The sequence below is a fragment of the Tenrec ecaudatus genome, chromosome 11 (genome assembly GCF_050624435.1).
Source record: "Tenrec ecaudatus isolate mTenEca1 chromosome 11, mTenEca1.hap1, whole genome shotgun sequence".
Taxonomy (NCBI): domain Eukaryota; kingdom Metazoa; phylum Chordata; class Mammalia; order Afrosoricida; family Tenrecidae; genus Tenrec; species Tenrec ecaudatus.
This window is the reverse complement of record NC_134540.1, coordinates 105,951,643-105,971,748: the sequence shown is the minus strand read 5'-3', so window position 1 is coordinate 105,971,748 and position 20,106 is coordinate 105,951,643. Positions and strand designations below refer to the sequence as shown.

The following is a 20,106-nucleotide window of genomic DNA, read 5'->3' as shown; positions in this document are numbered from 1 at the left end:
GGCACACTGCTATCCCATTTCTCAAATGTTCTGTCCCCGTGACTAAAATGTCATTCAGCCAGTCTCCTTTTTCAAAATATTCCCACAATCTCATTCTGCATGAACATCCCGAGACAATCCATCGCTACCTCACTCTCACCGCTCAGTGACTCTGTGCACACCTAGGATTGGTCAGGTGCATGACTTACCTGTGTTACTTATCCACGTAGCAAGCACTCACCCAGGTTAGAGTACCTTTGACAACAAAGTCCCGGAGAGCAGGGCCTGAAGTCACCCCTTCCCATGTGTTCATTACCAGACACTGACCCAGTGAGCATACAACGTGAAGGGAGTGGTTTCATGTGCACAGAACAGATTGTGTTCTGAGGTCTACTCTGAGAAAACTGCACATGGGGATAGAATGAAGGCAAGTCCACAGGGACGCTAATGATGCACTCACAACTAAATACGAGCTTCCTTAGAGAGGATTCCAAGGGGTAAGAATCATACCCGCAACCAAATAGAAAACCCAAGCTACCCAAACACATTAAAAGTGATGACTGTTTTAGAGTCCCAACAAGTCAGTGTGTTGTGAGGGGGGGTGTCTTAAAAGCTTGCCAACTGTCCCATGTGATACAACAATTGGTGTCTATTTGAAAAGAGAAAGGAGGAGTCCCAGGGACAAGAGGAAGACAGGGACTGCAGATCTCATTGCATCCAATGTCTCTTTGCCATGAGATCCTAAGGAATAGATAGTGCCCAGCAACCGTTACTGAATGTTTCGATCAAGAACCCAAGAGCTGAATTCTGATCAAGAGGAGAGAAACTGTGAAACAACTTAAAGTTCTACTGGAGGCCAAACTTACTGGATCCAATGAGATTGGCTGGAGCCCTAAAATCTATCGTCTGGGTACACTGTTAAAATCTTGAACAAAAAAAATTCCATGATGACATGCTTTAACTACACAGTGGCTTAACTTTGTTGATAAAGAATGCTTTCCTTGCATATCGGACCTTTTAAAAGAAATAACTTTTTAAAAAATTAATTTTTTAAAGATCAAGTTGAGCACAGACAGCATTTTACGAAGCAGCGAGTGTGTTCATGGTGGTGAAAGAACATGGGTAGAAACGGTGAGAATGCTGACCAGTATGACATGTGTAACCTCTCTCAGTAAACTGGACATGTAGAAGCTATTGAGTGGATGCTGGTTTGTGCATATTTTCATCAAAAAGAAGATACGTCAAATAAAAACACGATCCCAAAGAAAGCTGTCCGTACCTTAAGGTATTTTACAAGCCCGCTCCCTAAGGCGTGGGCTCCCGACTCCGTTTTCTGACAATGCTGGAAAAAGTTATGTAAGTGCTGATCCTAGAAAAAAGAACACATTTTTTAAAACAAAGATTCTGCGGAAATGCTTCATGCAGCATACATATCTTTGTTAGAATATGACACTGATCACCTAGAAATGACATCAAACGACCAGAAAGTTTGCCAACAAAAGAGGAAAATTTAAGAAGTGTGACTGGCACTAAGTGTTTCTTTATGTCAATGCACATGAGTGCCGGGTAAGTCAAAAGTATTGCTATAAAGTCATAGAATGCTCATTAAGTAAAGCTATCAAAATGTGCAGCTACTGTACCTCGATGTGTCCTTTATCTAAGGCAATCCGCTCCTGTAGACACTGTTTCCACCTCTAACCCCTTCTAAAGAATTCCGTACCTTTGAATTTACACCAGGTCAAAACGGCAGGTTGAGCATCCTTGCAGGACTCAAGTGTGTTCTTGTTCAATGTCCTTTGACTTTGGGGAACACCAAGATAATGTCTAAAGGGGCAAGATCAGGGCTATAGGGTGGATGGGATAAGGTTTCCCAAAGGAACTCTCTGAGGACAGTCCTTTTTACCCTCAGAAAACAGCGGGGCATTTTGTGATTTAACAAACACCCTCAGTACAATGGTCCAGACGTCTCACCAATGATGTTTTGGTTTTTCTCTTCAAAGGGCTTTCATTATGAGCCCCCATGATTGTCCTGTGTCATTTCAGAAGACAAACAGTTGCCTTCTGAGCTGACCTCTCTGCCTTGAAAGTAACTGGCCAGCGGATCCCCTGGGGAGACCCTGGTTAAATTGGCCCCATAATGAGACCAACTCAAGTGTATTAATGAGAGCATCTGTCTGCAGTCACCGGTCACAGAGACATGTTCAAACACAGGTTTATAAATCAATCAATCCACGAATGTATGGGCTAGAACTTGAAAAGCAATACTTTTTGACTTACCCTAGTACTCTTTGTAAAGAAGAACAAGGAGGAGAAAAGACTTACAGGATAAAAATATACCGATGCCATAATCAATCAGAATGTTGTCTTAGAAAATAATGTTGCAGCTTAGTCTCTGAGAAACCATCATTCATTTGAGCAGATTAGCATCGTACCTGAGTGTACACGGTAGAGACCAGATGCGTTGAAACTTTCAACAGTGGCTTGCCTCCATCTACCCATTTAATTTCTGGACCATAATGCTGGAAAACAAAAAACACGGCAGAAGAGATATCACATTAGCTCTCTTGACTTCAAGCATGCTCGAGGTCAGTAATTAGTGTACTGAAGAGCTGCTGGCGGCCCAAACAGCTTCAGTGACTTGCTAGCTGTGCTTGGTCCAGAGGAGAAATGTAATGTGGAGAGCCACCTTCTACCCACTTCCCTCCTCCCTGAAGCCTCGTCCAGTACTCTTCCTCCTGTGTTTTCTGTTATCCTTTCTAGTTGGTTGCTGCTGTAGACATTACGGTCCCTTTGAAAGGAGAGGAATCCTGTTCTACCAGTGGCTTCCCCCATTTGAGGCCAGGATTCTGAGAGGAGGACCGAAGATTCCAGATGAAGCAAGTCAGACTGTAAGTATGTCCGGTACAGGAAAAGACTCATATATAGGGATTTTAACTTCTGGAACCTCTCTGTTCTCATGCTCAGACTAAGATTTGAAATCGTGTAACTACCTGTTCATAATATGGGCCCACACCGCACACTAGTTAAGTTCCACCCAAGGGAAGCTGATCCTAGCAGATGTCATAAAACTAAAATCTATAAATTTCAAGATGGCTAAAAACACACAAGACCAACAAACCTACTGGAGGAGTCTGGGTGAAACTAAGCTTTAATCAATCAGTGCGTTATCTTCCTGGCTACCCTTCGGATGAAAGCTCTGCCTGGTGAACGTCCAACCTGCTAGAAGAAAATGCCTAACTGCGTGCCTGTTTGCACATGACATGGTTACTGGCAGGGACAGACTCCTACCTCACGTGGTACCTCCATGTCTTCGGTTCCTGGCAGAGGTTCTGTGAGACCCAAACTCAAAAAGCCACACCCTCTGCCATCCAGTCAATTCTGGCTTCTAGCCAGCCTACAGGGCAGCGGTTCTCAACCTGTGGGCCGGGACCCCTTTAGGGGTCCAACGACCCTTTTCAGGGGTCACCTAAGACCATTGGAAAACACATCTTTCTCATGGTCTTAGGAACCGAGACACCGCTCCTCTCTCCGTCTCCAGGTGGATCCGCCCACATGCAGCTACGCCCACCTACAGGTACCCGGCGTGAAGACTGTTGCCCATGCTACACCATGCTTCAAGACGAAATTTCATTTATTTGTCATTACAAATGAATATTTCCCAATATAGAATTACAAATTGTTATAGTGATTAATCACTATGCTTTAATGATGTTCAACTTGTAACAATGAAAATACATCCTGCCTATCAGATATTTACATTACAATTCATAACAGTAGCAAAATGACAGTGATGAAGTAGCAATGAAAATAACTTAGGGTTGTGGGTCACCAGCACATGAGGAACTGTATGAAAGGGTCGTTGCATGAGGAAGGTTCAGAATCCCTGCTATACGGCAGGGTAGAACTGACCCTGAGTTTCTCAGACTGGCACTCTTTACGGCAGTTCAGGGCTTATACAATTACAGTCCGACTATAATAAATCTGAGACCGTGGTAACTGCTAACACTGCCTTTCAATGGTCTCAGTTAGACCGAGAAGGAATGACTGAAACCAAATAGTTGGCACTAGCAAGAACGCGATGCTCTTCTGTGTCCACCTGAGTGGTGGAGGCCGGGGTGGCTGGGGAGAGGGAGGTTTGGTGGTTGGATTGTTTTGTCCTATTTTCTGCCTGAAGTGGGGTCCAACAATCTGACAATCCACCTACCCTGCCCATCCCGAGCTCCTGGTAGCCGAGGTAGCCAGATGGAAGGTTCGCCGTCACGGGGATGTGCTGCTCATTGGTTACCACCCTTCCATCCTTCAGGAGCGGAAGCCAGGAATACCCAACTGTTGAGGACAAAGAAGGACCAAGGCCACCGTGAGTGCCAGGGACTCGGGGAAGAAGGCCAGTGTCACCAAACCACCTGCCCTTTAAGAACTGTTCGTATCAATCACGTAAAGTATGTCAGAGGTCTCTGCCGAACAACCTCTACAGGTGGCTGGTTCTCTTTGGGATTAGAACCCTAAAGACATGACATATAAAAATCTACAGATGCCACAGAGGCATGCTGCTCTCTGGCCTTTTGCCGAAGGGTGCCAGCCCAGACTAAGACTGGCACATGACAGCCCAGGGAAGGCAAGGTCCCAAACCTTGTGTTTCGACCACGTCCTTCTTCTTTGTGCTTCCTTTACTTGAGTTATCACAGCTGACGTGGAAGAACGTGAACAGCAAGTGGTGTCGCTCGTGGAGCTGGGTGGGCAATTCTATTTTAATCTGCGAGGGAGGCAGAAAGAACAACCCTGCTAACATCCGAAAACAATGGACCAGACTCCGCAGGGAGCGCAGCGTCACCACGAACGAGCCGCTCAACACACAAAGGTGAGCTTGCTCTCCAGAATGGTAGGAGCGTGCATTCGAAGCCCTGAGACCGTCCTTCTTGCCAAGGAAGAAAGGCTCCTTCACTCACAGATTGCAAACAGAAGAAGGGCCGACGCGTATTTTCAACTCTGGAAAAACATTAGTATGCAAAACACAGACGCTACCAGCACCACTTATGCTAACTGAGTAAACCAACCAACTCCAAACTCACTGCCATCAAGTCGATGCCGACCCATGGTGACCCGAGAGAGAGGGCAGGACTGCACCTGTGGGTTTTCAAGACTGTAGCTCTGTCTCCCCTTTCTCTCGCAGAGCAGCTGCTGGTCTCCAACTGCTGACCTTGCAGTTAGCAGCCCCACGTGCTACCATGACATTAGCAGAGTTAACGTGTTGTTTGAAAAGCATAATAGAATGTATAAAACTAGAATCCATATAATACAGTGGCTTTAATGAAACACACCGCTCAGTTCGATACCGGCCAAAGCAATGGTAAGAAATAGTCTCAGGACCAAAACCATACATCCAGGCTTATCGAGGAGACGTTGCAGCCTCGGACCAGATCACCGCAATGACGTGAATAGCACACAGCAAGGCCCCTAAAGGTATAGTTACAATGGAGTCGATCTAGGCAGTGTGCGACAGTATTATGGAAAAAAGCTTACAATGCTGTAAAAATGACCCAAACACGGCACACAGACCTAAGAGGAACACACGCTGCTGTGAAACCGTGCCCAGAGACTTTCTCAGCCCGGGTTGCCACAAACCTGATTCCTAAAAAACCAGAGTGTCTGTAAGGACAGAGCAATCAAATGAGGATGTGCGGTGGTTACGTGGTAGACTGTTATCTGAATGGTCGGCAGTTCAAAACCACCAGAAGTCCCTTGGGAGAAAGACTGGGCTTCTACTCCCATAAACAGTTTCAGTCTTGGAAACCCAGCAGGGGTCACTATGAGTCAGCACGGACTCGATGGCAGTGAGTTTCATTTGGTCTGTACACTTAATTACAAATCTGAAAATAAGCATGGTATGAGATTAAACAGAGCGTTGATGAAGATTATGTTGGGGAATATCACTTCGGCTCTATATTATCTGCATCTTCCAAATTATTTTCACATGTATGCTACTTTTATTATTAGAAAAAATTATATTAAATAAACACTTCACTATTTAGTTCTAGAAACACTTTAAGACAATCCGTTCCATCACTGCAAAGTTTCAGTACAGCATATTGAAGCAACTCTTAAACTTTGTTTTCCTGAACAGATGGCTTGGAGTCATTTAAAACACGGGTAAAGCTTGAGTTTCCCCTAGAAAACCTCTCTTACCTCATCATAAAATTCTGGGCTTTGGTGATGATGTAAAACCGCAGCAAAGGCACTCCTCGTGAACACTGGCCCGCCAGGTCTGCCGTAAATGCTCTGAGATGACGGTGGGCAAAGACAAAACAGAGCAGTCAATGGAAACCAAGACATGAGACCCAGAAATGCTGTACAGAACAAGGTGCTCCCGCAGAAGAAACATACCATCACCCCCTTCAGTCAACTTCCCTGCTTCCAAATCACTCCTGGCTCTGAAGGACTCTATGCAAGAGGTTACGACTCCCCAGGGGAGCTTCCAAGACCGTGACTCGTCCTGGGCGTAGGAAGCCTCATTTCCTCCTGAGAAGTGGCTGGTAGTTTCAAACTGCGGACCTTGCGTCCAGCCCGATGCATAACCACTATGCTACCAGGGCTCTCGTATTCTTCCCCCTCTACACCTTGTACAATACTTATTCTGTTCTGTCCCAATAAACAATTAGCAAACATCCCGGGTGGGACAGGGCAATGAAAAGAAAACCACCTTTCGATACCTTCTGTGTGACCAAGGATTGCTTATTACACGTCATTTCCCCCATAACTGTGCTTCTCACTAAACGGAATCCCTGCTGACAAAGGAACGGATCTGCACTTCATTTCTTTTTATCTCTTCGTTTACCTTTGCTAGTCATTTTAACACAGTTACCGCAAAGAATGTGCGTTCTGGAGGCAGACTGCCTGGCCTTGAGTTCTGAGTAACGAAGGATGAGGCTTTCTACTCCCGTGAAGATTTGCAGCCCCAGAGACCCGTAAGGACAGTTCTATTTTATTCTATAGAATATTCTGTCACTATGTGCCCAATGCCACTGAGGTTTTCCTTTTATTAACGGTAAAATATAGGACAAGAAACAATTGGCTGAAATTCTCTACCTTAGTCTCCTCTGCCACAAGAACTGTGGGCAGGTAATAACACTCATAGTACCTAACTCAAAAGACCACAAGGATGATGAGAAAGTATACATAAAGCACTCAGGGAAGAGCTTACAATATAACAAGCATTAAAAAGATCACCTATTAGCTACTACTGTCATTGCTGTTATAACGTACTAAAGGGCATCTACTATTAATGCAAAGTCCCTGCGTGGTGCACATGGTTACTCTAACTGGCTGCCGGCCAAGAAGGCGGAGCTGAAAGGCCACCAGCAGGGACCTCACAGGAAAGGTCTGGATACTCGCTTCTGAAAAAAGGCCAGCTGGCAGGCACCGGTGGACCACTGGTCTGCTCTGCTACAGGTGAGGCCACTCTGAGTCGGCGTGGACCACTGGTCTGCTCTGCTACAGGTGAGGCCACTCTGAGTCGGCGTGGACCACAGCAAGAGGAGTGTGATCTGGAGGCCGTGGGTGATGGACAAGCCGTGGGTGGTGGACAAGACTATAGTTCGCTGCTCGCTAGCAGCATGGAGATTTGAGATTGCTGAGAGCTGCCCCTGAAGAAAAGCCTAGTAGCCTACTTTTGAAAGCGCGGCCATTGCCACCCGAGGGTGGCAGAGCTCTGCGCCGACACACATGGAGCGTCTTCATGAGTTGAGATGGCCCGAAGACAACTGGCCTACAGTTCATCTTCATTATTGCTGCCGTCAATCTGACTAATGCCTGTCCTGGTACCCGCGCAATGCCTGGCTCATGGCAAGTGGGCGATAAATATCAACTGATCAGCGTATGAATAGGAAACCTTCATCCCTAAGAACGTTTCACAAAACAAAACCCATGAATGAGGAGCGAACCACCTTCTGTTCGGTTCAGCAAACATGGCTATGTACAGTTAGCTAGTTTTGTGTCAATGAAAACGCACTCAAAATCCGTCAGTTGTACAGTATCTTTTTTTAAAATGGGGACATGAGATTATGCATGTGAAGATACACAAGAAAGACACACCTCCAGAGGCTGAGCATCCTCTTCATCGGAATCTTTAAATTCAATGCAAATAGCGATATTTCTGGCCTGCAGCAGTTTTTAAGGGGGAGAGGGGATACACCAAATAAAAAGAATAAGTAAGTATTTTAAAAGGAGGGGGAGACGACAAATCCCAAGAGAATTTGATATCAAAACGAAAGCCCCTCTTTACCCTCACCTTGGCAAAGGACTTCTGACTGTCGTATTTCAAGTATTTCGGATAGACATACAGGTGATTGCTGTAGACGGTGTAGGGCTGAGTGTGTCTGGGGATGCAGGGCACAAATTCCTCAACTTCAAATGTGATGGGGATTTTGGTACAGGTGTCAAATTGTTTCGTGGGAATGTATGATGAGTTGACATAATCTAAAAAGAGACGAAAGCAACCCAAACTGAAGTCAAAGCGATGAAACAACACGCTGTCTGCTTCTTACACAAGACGGAGCACTCACTGGGCAAGTCTGAGGAAACGTCATCCAGGGTAATGTCGAGATTGCCTAAGATCACTGGGAGTTTGGCCATCTTCTCTGGCCTGAAACGAAAGGAGACAGTCAGCTACGTGTAGGTGAGTTCGAGTGCAGGACTCCCCCGACAGAGATAATGCAAATCACGAGGGCACTTCTCCTCAAAGGACAAAGAAATTGGGAACCTTAATCCTAAGAGCACAGTTTATTTTACCTAATAAATCCGCATGCCTATCTCAACAGGTGATCAGTATGGAAATGCCCGTTCCAAGTCTTTGAAAGCAGGTGTGTATTTACACGTCCAGTAGCACATCTCAGTATTCCCAGGGCTCAACAGCCACCTGGGGCTCGTGGTTATCAGGTTAAACACAAAGGCCTCAGTAATGAGGATCGGCACAATGGGTGCCAGTGAATACAGTGTTCCTCGATCGTACACGTTCAGCTCATGCAGAGCCACCAAAATGTAGAACTAGGAATCATTCAGCCGTGTGCTGAGTGCCAGGCGGGTGTTCTCCAAATGTTTGCTTTTGCATTTGGCCTAACCTTAGCCCACGACAGCAATCCCCTCTCGAACAGCATATCACTAGCCACGAGGAAATGTTCCGCCATCTCACCTCCAGACGGCTTTTCCTCATAGTGTGGTGGGATTTGCAACCATGAAAGTTTCACATACTGATGGACCTACTTATGCTTCCCCATGGAATACCTTGCCACCAGCTCCATGCCATTCCTACGCCTTTCTGAAATGCTGCTCTTGGTTCTTTTGCAACTTCCTCTGAAGTCTCTGCTTTACTAGAAGAATGTCTCACTTGTATCGTGGTCCTAAGAACCCAAAGTTCACAGAAGCAGCAGACCTCCTCGCTGGCAATGAGAATCCTTGGGAACGGGCGTGTGACGGGTGGTAAAACAGGGGTCAGTGAAAAAGGCCCTGGACAAGGAAGATGGACACCGTAGCCACAAAAGTGGGCTCAAACATAACAATTGAGGAGTCAACTCCAAACCACCGATTGCCACCACCCAGGGATGCAGTGACGGCGCCCAGAGGCTCTGACACGCTTGCCTGGGAGGCTGATTTTGAACAATATACATCTCCACACTCCACTTCCAATAGGAGCTTCCAAACTAGTAGACAAAACACTACTGATTTGGGTAGTGCGGCTGCTGCGGTGGCCCCCATCACATTGACAATCACCTCAAATCCCTAAGAGTTTTTCATATGCTTTACTAGTTAGCATGCTGCATCTTCCCAGCTAATATTCACACAACTGTGGTTTTGGAACTAGGAACGGGATTTCATTTCTGTCCTTTTTGGTTTCAGTGATTTCTAGCTGATCAAAATCTTCCCCAGCCCAGGTTCCAATGTCTACAAACACGCCTAACAATCTTGAAGAGAGATTTTACACAGCGCTTTATGTCGCGAGGACATCTAATCCACAGGTTCTATTCTCATGTAGCACTAGGAGACACCGTGCAGGATAGTGTGTATCAAAGGCTCCTTCTCAACCACTCTCCACACTGGCACGCGCCCATTGGTCGCTCTTTGTCACACTGCAGTTAAACACCATCCTCTCCCGTGTGCACCGCGTCTCTGGCTGGTTGAGAGGGTGGCATGGGATACGCACTCTGGCAGAAACGCCACATGCCTCCACTGCCCCGGCTTACTGACCCAGTTCCCGAGAGAGAAGGAAGGTGGTCAGGATGACGTGTTACTAGAAAACAGAACTCTGCCTCGTGGTTTGTCATAAGGCAGCTCTTCCACAATTTCTTTCAGAATGTTTCCCAGGACCACTGAGTGTCAGTGCTCTAGTCAGAAATTAGTTGTTACCCCATTTTTTGAGGAGTTGCAACCTCCAGTTTCCTTGTTTTTGTTTTTAAATGTTCCTCAGATATTACTGGTTCTATTAAACTCAAGGAGCCCCGCTGGTGTAGTGGTTATGGGTTGGGCTGCTAACTTCAAGGTCAGCCATTCAAAACGACCAGCCTGCTCTGCAGAGCCCAGATAAGGCTTTCTGCTTTGATGAAGGGTTACAGTCTCGGAAAGCCACTGGGGCAGTTCTACCGTCCTATAGGGTCACTGTGAGTTGGAGTCAACTCAATGGCAGTGACTTTGGTTTGTTTATTAAAGAGCTCATATGCAACTACTCAGTATATCTGGGAACACAGTCCATCCCAAACAGGATATCCCTAAAAATTCCCACTTCTTATTTCCCTCTTGACTAGAAACTATGCTGAATACATCCATTTTGCCTATTGTAAGCTCCAAGAGACTGGATACGCTCTCTCAAGGTTCCTCTGTTTCCACTTGCCTTTTGTTTACACCTGCGTTGAAGTTAGCACTTCCCATGACAGAAATGTCAGCTGTACCTTTCTACTCGAATATTACATGACATTGTGAGACCAGAAAGAGAGTAGCAACAAGAGAAGCTCCGGATTTGATGTGTGTGCTAGAGCCACTAACAGCAAAGAAATGAAACAAGAGGAAAAGGCGCAAGACTGAGGGTGAAGGAACAAAATTAAAAACACAACCCAACAGAAGAGGTACAGTTCACTTCCCAAACTCCACTGGAAAGCAAGCAGGATAAGGAAGGACAGAGCCCTTTTCTCCGGATTCTTACACAGAAGGCTACAGCTTGCCGGTGCCCACCTGCTCCCTCACCCCCACCCCTCACGGTGCAGATTCTGATGCTGCTTGAATCTAATCCTCATTTTCATGTTTCTGGGGCTCTCAGCAGCCATCTGGAGCACACTCTTCCCAGCAACTCCTTGTTAAGGAGCTCAGGCAGGAAGGGAAAACCCTCCCAATGCAGGCCTGCGCTCCCAATGCAGGCCTGCGCTCCCAATGCAGGCCTGCGCTCCCAATGCAGGCCTGCGCTCCCAATGCAGGCCTGCGCTCCCAATGCAGGCCTGCGCTCCCAATGCAGGCCTGCGCTCCCAATGCAGGCCTGCGCTCCCAATGCAGGCCTGCGCTCCCAATGCAGGCCTGCGCTCCCAATGCAGGCCTGCGCTCCCAATGCAGGCCTGCGCTCCCAGAGGTGGCCTTGGCTTTGAGCTCAGAGCACTCTGTGATAACAATCATCCTGTAAAGCCCACCGCCCAGCCTCTCTGAAGACAGACCCTGATCTAGGGCTCTCTGAAGGGCCGCCGCTGGAGGGAAGTCTTGAGCTAACCAGCTCAGGAGAGAATGGCTTTGTAAAAACAAAACAAAACCGTTTTTAATTGTAAATTAAGTGGGAGCATACATTTGAGATCATCAATTCAATACCCAACAGTTTGAACTAAGAATAAATCCCCCAATAGTCTATCCTCCAGCCATTCTGATTTCTTTTTCTTGTGTACTACTATTTTTCTTTTTATTAAGTGGATCTCTAGCTTTTTTTTGCATTTTCCCCTTTATTCCTTTTTTAAAAAATCACTTTATTGGAGGCTCATACAGCTCTTATAACAATCCATCCATTCATCGTGTCAAGCACATTCGTACATTAGTTGACATTACACGCAGGGGAACACCCATCGACAGGCTAGGCAATTGCTTAATCTCCTCTCCCCCACCACTCCCCACCTCCGGCCCCCCTCTCCCACAATCTCCAAAGTCTGTTCCCTTTGGCATGGAGTCTTTTTATCTTGCCCCCCCGCCCCCACCCCACCAGCACTGCCCCTTCTAAAACAGTGGTCTCATGTCCTATTTATCCTTTCATGAGCGGCTCCAAACCTCCACCACAACTTGAAAACTTCATTGTGCCTGTTTATTTTGAATACAAGAACAAATGGTCATTTAAAAAAAGATCAAAGAAATCTTTCATAAAGCGGAAAATGGAAAACCACCGAGCCCTAAGAGATAACCATGATCGACCAACACTGTGGTGCACATAGATGCCTTGGTGACACAGCAGATTAAGCAAGGGCTGGTAACCCAACGGCCAATGGTTCACACACAGCTGCCCCTTCACGGGAAGAAGAGGTGACAGACTGCTTCTGGAGAGATTAGAGCAGCTGTCCTCTGGCCTACAGGGTCCTTACAAGTCAAGATCAACTCGACAGCAGGGGGCTGGGTTTGGGTATATCCTAAATGGATCATTGTTGGCCTGCTTGTCTCTCCATACAACTAACTATTTACATACCGATTTATTCACCTAGATACTAAAATAAAGAAGTGACATTAACAAGCAGGTCACATAGATTTATTTTTCTGCTCTAACATATCATGTGCTCACTGTCCAGAGTACACATAGGCATACATCTTTATTAATACTCGCTTCATATTGTAATGAAGGAATACTTGAATCTATTTAACCAAACGTGATTGGTTTTAATAAAAGCAAAAAAACTCTTTTATTCCATAAACATGGCCAAAAGTTTGCGAGAAAAAACCAGTAACTACTGTATTGTCATCACAGTAATGTACGACTATGTGTTATGCATTAGCAATAACACACTACGTATGGTTCTACTCACAATCCTGGAAACTGGAAACACTGTAAGTGTCCAAAACACAGGGAGGGGGAGTTAAATAACGGGTGGCCGATCTGCTTAACGAATTGTTATGGAGGCAACAAAAGTTATGTGTAAGCATGTGTAACACTTTCATAAGCATGCAGGGAAACAAAGTTCACATGGGAGCAGCACACCAGCCCATGTGATCACGAGCTCTTGATTGGATAAGGTATCAGGCATCAAAAAAGAAAAAAACCATATCATTGTGAATGAGGGGGAGTGCAGATTGGGGACCTGAAGCCCAACTGTAGGCAACTGGACATCCTCTTATAGAAGGGTGATGGGGAGGAGACGAGCCAGTCAGGGTGCAGGGTAGCAATGATGAAACATACACCTTTCCTCTAGTTCCTAAATGCTCCCTCCTTCACCCCCCATTATCATGATCCCAATTCTAGCTTACAAATCTGGCTAGACCAGAAGATGTACACTGGTACAGACAGGAACTGGAAACACAGGGAATCCACAACAGATGATCCCTTCAGGACCAGTGGTGAGAGTGGTGATACTGGGAGGGGGAGGGAGTGGGAAGGGGGAACTAATGACAACAATCTACATATAACCTCCTCCCTGGGGGGTGGACAACAAAAAAGTAGGTGAAGGGAGATGTCGGACAGTGTAAGATATGACAAAATTATAATAAGTTATAAATTATCATGGGTTCATGGGTGAGCGGGGAGTGGGGAGGAAGGGGAAAAAATGAGGAGCGGATACCAAGGGCTCAAGTAGAAAGCAAATGTTTTGAGAACGATGATGGCAACAAATGTACAAATGTGCTTGACACAATGGATGGATGGTTGGATGGATGGATGGATGGATGGATGGAGTGTGATGAGAGTGGTATGAACCCCCAATAAAATGATTTTTAAAAGTATGCAGGAAAATATGTCTCTAAGTGTGCCCACAAATACATCATACAAACTGGAGCACAGAAAGGAATGCCTCCCACAAGTCCAGAGGGAGCCTCCACTTAAAGTAGAATTGTGGGTAAGTCATTTTTCATTTCTTTTTTCTGTACTTGTCAACAGTTCCACTAGGAGGTTACATTGCTGTTGAAGCAAAAGAATCTCTTTTATTTAACAACTAAAATAAAGTATAATGATCTCATCTAGTCTTCCAAGAATGGCAGTGTACTCTCTGGCTACTCCCTCTGCCTCCCTAGGATGCATGGTGGTCACGCACACGGTGAGCAATGAGAACCGACAAAGAGAGCCAGCTTCCTGAGGACTCCCTCCCCCCATGCTGCATCCTCATCTACCTGTGTTCTCATTACAGGTAGTCCCCGGGCTACCATCGTTCAGTGACTTGGGTACAACCTGTAGTTATGAACCAACTTCAGAAAGCTCTTCCATTAAAAATTCAAGGGACATACAATGGTTTGTAATATCCAACAGGCACTACTTTGTGGTACACATCAAAGCATTCTTCTGCTTCTTGTACATCTGGCTAATGCATATCTGGAAGTGTTTGCTCGATGTTTTCATGCATACAAAGGTACACTACTGGACACACACAGAGCTATACTTACTAAGAAAACATTTAACTCACTGATGTTAAGTACACACTGTATCTACCTGTTCAGAGTTACATACAAAATCAATTTAAAGACAGACTTAAGGATAAGAACTCATTCATAATCCAGAGACATCCTGTGTTTGAGTCAGATGGGGAATGTTTTGTTTGCAATCAACTTAGGAGGTGTGCACTTAACTGCTTTGCTAAACGGCAAACCTTACTGGTTCAAGAAAGGAAAGTGGCTTCTCAACAACTCATTGCCACTGAGGCCCTGCTGACTCTCAGCAGCCCTTGGTTCGAACCCACTAGCTGTCCCACTGGAGAAAGGAAGGTTTTCCGAACCTCTAAAAATCTTTTTTTTAACACTTTTCTTGGCACTTAATCCACAGATCACACAATTCAATAGTTCACTTATATCAAGAAGAACTTACAATCAGTCCCACAAATCAATTTCAGAACAATTCTTTTAGTTCGCCCGTGATTAAATTGCCTTTAAAATGAGTTGTGTAATCACCTACAGTTCTGGTGCCTGCTCCCCATCCCACCTTCATTGTGTACTCCTGAAATCCCCTGTCTCCCCATCGACATCTCCTACAAATTCTAGCATCAGTTTTTATCTCTGCATCCACTCTTGTGCTTCACAAACCGGCAAACTCAACTGAGAACAAAAATGAAAGGAAGTGGTTGGGATAAAATAAAAGATAAAAGTGCAATGAGTAAGAGAAAAGGACCACCACCAATATTTAAAAACCAGGGAAGAAGATTTGGCATGGAACAAGCAAGTGATCCTTGCACACTGGGGCTAGATGGAGGTCAACTGACCAAGTGTCAAGGCTGATCCGGCACAATCAGGATGACAATGATCTATGTGTGATAGTAAGATAAGGTGACCAGATTTTAACATTGGTAGAGCAGGACACCATTGATAAAACTCATATCCTGGCAAAATAGCCACATGGCAGCCGAAAACCGTATTCCCTAGCTTGCCATGCATTCATTCCAAAAATCGGGACTTTTAAAAAACGCCGCAGGACGCGGGGACAATTGTTAAAAATCGGGACTGACTGTCCCTCCAAAAGCAGGGGTCTGGTCACCTTAAAGTAAGACTGCTCCAGCTCTTTGCCTGTGGCTGGAGGGGACCTGCCAGCTGCTTCATCTGACTAGATCCTCTGCAGATGAGTTTTGGGCTCCCACTGTCCCCCACAGCCTCGCTCTGATACTTTCGTCATATTTGAATTTTGTTATGGTCATCTTGTTGTGGCCATTCTGTTATGGATCACACAAGTTGGTGTGTTTTTTCCATGTGGACTTAGTTGACTTCTCGCTTAGATGAATGCTTGTTTGAGTGTAACCTTTAAGACCCCCAGATACTATCCGGATTGATTGCCAGGCACCATCTGCTTTCTTCACCACACTCTGCTGTAGCACCCTTATTTTCAGTGATCATTTCATGCAGGTGAGTATGGAGCAGGGCCCTGTTATCAGAACAAACTATTCTTGGATTTGGCTATAGAGTTCGGCGGGGGTGGGGGGAGCCAGAATCCATCTGCTGACCTCATAAAAGTTAACAGACTTGGAAACCCATATGAGCAGTTCTACTGTGGTCTACTGGGTTCTTATGAGGAAATTAATTGAGTGGAGGGAAAATTAGGGTTATATTAAAGCCATTAAGGCCCCCATCTGAAAGGAAAAATCAAGACAAGACCTCAGGGCAACAGTGTCAGGGGTTCATCTCCCCTCTAGTGTACCAGAAAGTCTACAGTCAATAAAAAGGAGAACTCCTGTCCTGTAACTGCTCCCTTTGACCAGGCTGCTTCTATGGGAATCTTCGGTTAAAATGTTTGGTAATGGTAACCCAGCACAATCCTTGCTGGGCTCCTGGCAAAGACAGCAGTGTGGTTTCTGCTTCTGACTTCAACCCTTTCCTCCTTCCCAAGAGCACGAGCTGGAGGTGTTGCCATTTGAACGTCTCGTACGATCCCTGAGCACTTTAAAAGACTTCCTTCCCACCCCGCCACTTCTGCTTCTCAGGTGTGCCAAGAAAGAAGACCTGTAAACTCACTTCCGAAAGTCTGCAAGTAGCTTGAGCATGTCATCGTTTGATAGCTTATTGCTGTCTTGCTTGTAGAGAGCGGAAAATCTGCCATTTTTGTCGAGGTTTCCGGATGCATCCTTGAACAATGTCCTGAAGTATCAAAGAAACATTTCTAGATCAGGCTTTCAAAGGGCCAAAAATAAGTCCACAGCTCTACTCAGGTTTCTATGTGAAGACTAATGATTTTTCCATTGTCAAGGGACAACCGAATTCTCTTAACCTAAAAACACAGGAGATATAATGAGGATGAACAACTAACTCCGATTATGTAGAAAATTGCTATAGTCAATGGTTTGTGCTTAGGGAACAGCATGCATAATCAAGTCCTTATGAAGCAGAGACCATACACACACATCTCATTGGGCGGCCACCCTACTCCTGGTTGGAGCTGGGAGGCTGGGACTGGGATGCCAGCCCTTCAGCAAACATTCCTGTCTGCTCTGCTAGTTCCAACACAGTGCCCTCCAGGCACTTTCCTCTCTGTGAGACCAATGCATTAATTCTGCAGATTGTGCACCACTACTTTTCCCAGTTTACATGTTCAAGTCCTCGTTTTCTCAAAGCCAACAGGCTGGTTTCTCTCTCTCCTTATCCATACCCATCTATCTACACAAAAGGCATGAAAGGGGCTCTCCTTACCTTGCTGCCCAAGCAAATGGCATTCTGTACTGTCCTAGTCGTTGGCATGCCTGCTTGGCATTCTTCAGCACCTTCTGAGCAACCTTGAAGACAGACATCAGAGTAAACGGATGAGAAACTGCAGACCACTGGCAGGAGAATTATGATAAAAAGAACCATCATTACACATCATTAAGCAAGCAAAGTATCGGAAGTACAGGGGAGAAAAGGCATTCCACAGTAATGAATATGGCGGATGGATTGACACTCAATACCGCCTTTTGTTGACAGCATTTTACAGCAGTGACTCAACTGGACCACAACCTGGCGTCCTGCGCGCCTTTCCTCTTGATTGCATAAGGACCGTGTCCAAAATGCACCTCTTTTTTTGGTCTTCGGAGGCAACAGGCACGCTGTTTCACAGACGCGCACAGTTCTTTAGGACTAGGGCTTAGCATTCATTGGCTCAGCAAGTTGGGAATAATTTCTTAGCACTTGGTATTTATGCCAAAAGACATTACATTGCTAGATGAGTTGGCATTGACTTGATGGCAGACAGTGTTGGGTTTTTTTTTTTGAGAGTTGTAATTAAATATTCAAAAATACTAAGCTTCTGCAGCTCTAACACGCGCCCGTTCCCACAATGTGGGGGAGAAACTCCTTATGATGTCACTTTGAGTGTTGACGTCAATGGTCAGGATAGTCAATTGCAAGGTCCTTACTTTTCCGGCGAAAATTACCACGGCCTTCACTTCCTAGGGACCAACTGTGGTTGGTTGTGGGTCCAGTCACCCTACGTGCACAGTGAAGTCTATTGAGTGGTGTCCTAAAGTACACGTGCCTGGCAGTTCTATTATGAATCAAATATACACCAACTGCTAGAGCAGATAACACAAACTCTTCCCTAGTTTGATTGTATAGTGATACTGCAAAATTAGATGAATTCGGAGAGTCAGGGCTGTCGGTTGAAGGTCTTTTAGTTCACATTCAGGTATCAAGGTGTCCTTGAGTGGTGCAAAGGGTTAACACACATGGCTGCTAACGGGCAGGATGGAGGGCTGGGTCTGCCCAGATGTGCCGCAATACAAAGGTGGGAGCTTGGCTGTACGGTACGGGTCAGTGCCTTCCGGTTGAACATCTTTGATTCCACCATAACCATGCTCTGCACCTGGCTGCCTCTGTGGATGAACCAAGAACTTAACCCTGTAGTGGGGCAACAAACTGGCCGGAGATCATCCAGCCCCTCTCTTTGAGCCTGGATATATTTCAGGCTCCCCAAGGTGACAATGGAAGCAAGATGAGGCGCTCCAGCTCATAAAGGCTGATAGACTCGGAGACCGTCAGGGCTGTGGGGAAGGAGAATCCACCTGGCAGTGAGCTGCTGCTGTTGGAAGGTGACAAAAGGAGATCGCCAGTCTATGCAGCCATTATGCAACCGGTCTATCTTCCCGGAATCCAGTTTTTGGATGAGAACTATTATTTTCAGATATGTAAACATTTTAAAGTTAAAACGTGGGCCAGTTAAGTTTCCCTTTCCTGGAGCTAACACGGGCTGCACGCGGACACTTGCTCCGGGAGCATGAGACGGTGTGTCTGAAAGGCAGGCTGGGTTATTTACTCACTTCTTTTCCATGTGCTCCCTCCCTTCCTGCCCTCTCGCATTCTAATCTATTCAAAACTTTTCTCTCACTGATGTCCTAGGAGGGGTCGGCACACTGCGCTCTTGAGCCCACGCGGGCCTTTCGGCACATGCTTGCGGCTCTGGCGTGAAATGGAAAAACTTATTATTATTCAGATAATGGTGGCTTCATTTGTTAGGACTCTCAAATAATTTTTTTTAATTGTTGTGAGGGACGGGATTGATTCTTTCACAAGTTTGCCGACCTCAGTTCTAGACCATAGGTTCTCAGACTTAGTTGGCCTCCCATCCCCTTTTCAGGAAAAAAAAAAAATTTTTTTTTTTTTTACTCAGTGGCATCCTGGCCCACAAGCCACCATAAAGCGTTTCTCACTGCCATGGAATTGATGCTGACTCACAGCGACCCCATAAGACAGGGCAGACCTGCGCCTGTGGGTTTCTGAGATGGTAACTCTTCCCAGGAGCAGACAGCCTCCTCTTGCTCCCATGGAGTAGCTAGTGCATTCAAACTTCTGACCTTGCAGTTTGGAGCCCAATGTGTAACCACTACACAACCACGGACCTGCCTTTGCAGCCCCCTGGACCATTCCATCCCCCAGGGTGTGTGTTGTGTGTCCACTTTGGGAAATACTGGAAACCGCGAAAGGTTGGCTATACAAGGGAACAAGTCCTCTGTCTCATCTTCTGCCTCTTCCCATTTTCTGCCACATGCTCTCTGCCTAACTTGATTGCCGATCACTTTGGAAGCGATAGAAAAATGAACAACTGGAATAAGTGATGAGAGCAAAGCAGATCACAGAGGACACTCGGCGACCGGTGGGAGTCTAACCCGCAGGGAGAGTGGCTGTGTGCACAGATCTAAGATGCAGACTAAACAGCATGCGGTGGGGACAGGCAGAGGTAATGCCATTACCTTCGGAGGGGCGTTGGAAATGCATCGCATACAGTCAGTGGAGTCCGTTTCAGTTTGGGCTTTCATTGATTATTACTGAGAACATTAATGAGCTAAACAATCTCATTCAAGGTTTTACAGACCTTGTCAAGGCCAAAAAAAAAAAACAAACTTATTTCCAGAGAGCAAACTTTCCTCAACCATAATGCTTCCTGTTGGAAGCAATGTGTCTGAGTACACAGGCGTTTACTTGGCAAGAGCTGTAATCAAAGACAGCGTCTTCGTGCATCTGGTGCGGAGTGGTGTGGTG

At 45.9% G+C, this 20,106-nt stretch overlaps 1 protein-coding gene across 13 annotated transcripts in view; it reads right to left on the bottom strand.

The window, feature by feature from the left end:
* DOCK9 (dedicator of cytokinesis 9) overlaps window positions 1-20,106 on the bottom strand; it is a 330,985-nt gene that overhangs the window by 99,997 nt on the left and 210,882 nt on the right. For all 13 annotated transcript variants that reach the window (XM_075563462.1, XM_075563461.1, XM_075563465.1 and 10 more), the window contains 10 exons: window positions 17,287-17,369; window positions 16,615-16,737; window positions 8,538-8,617; window positions 8,264-8,451; window positions 8,068-8,133; window positions 6,163-6,255; window positions 4,609-4,732; window positions 4,184-4,305; window positions 2,412-2,498; window positions 1,259-1,348 (listed from right to left, as the gene is read on the bottom strand). In XM_075563462.1, the coding sequence (XP_075419577.1) occupies window positions 1,259-1,348; window positions 2,412-2,498; window positions 4,184-4,305; window positions 4,609-4,732; window positions 6,163-6,255; window positions 8,068-8,133; window positions 8,264-8,451; window positions 8,538-8,617; window positions 16,615-16,737; window positions 17,287-17,369 (1,056 nt within the window). The remainder of the gene's footprint in view (window positions 1-1,258; window positions 1,349-2,411; window positions 2,499-4,183; window positions 4,306-4,608; window positions 4,733-6,162; window positions 6,256-8,067; window positions 8,134-8,263; window positions 8,452-8,537; window positions 8,618-16,614; window positions 16,738-17,286; window positions 17,370-20,106) is intronic.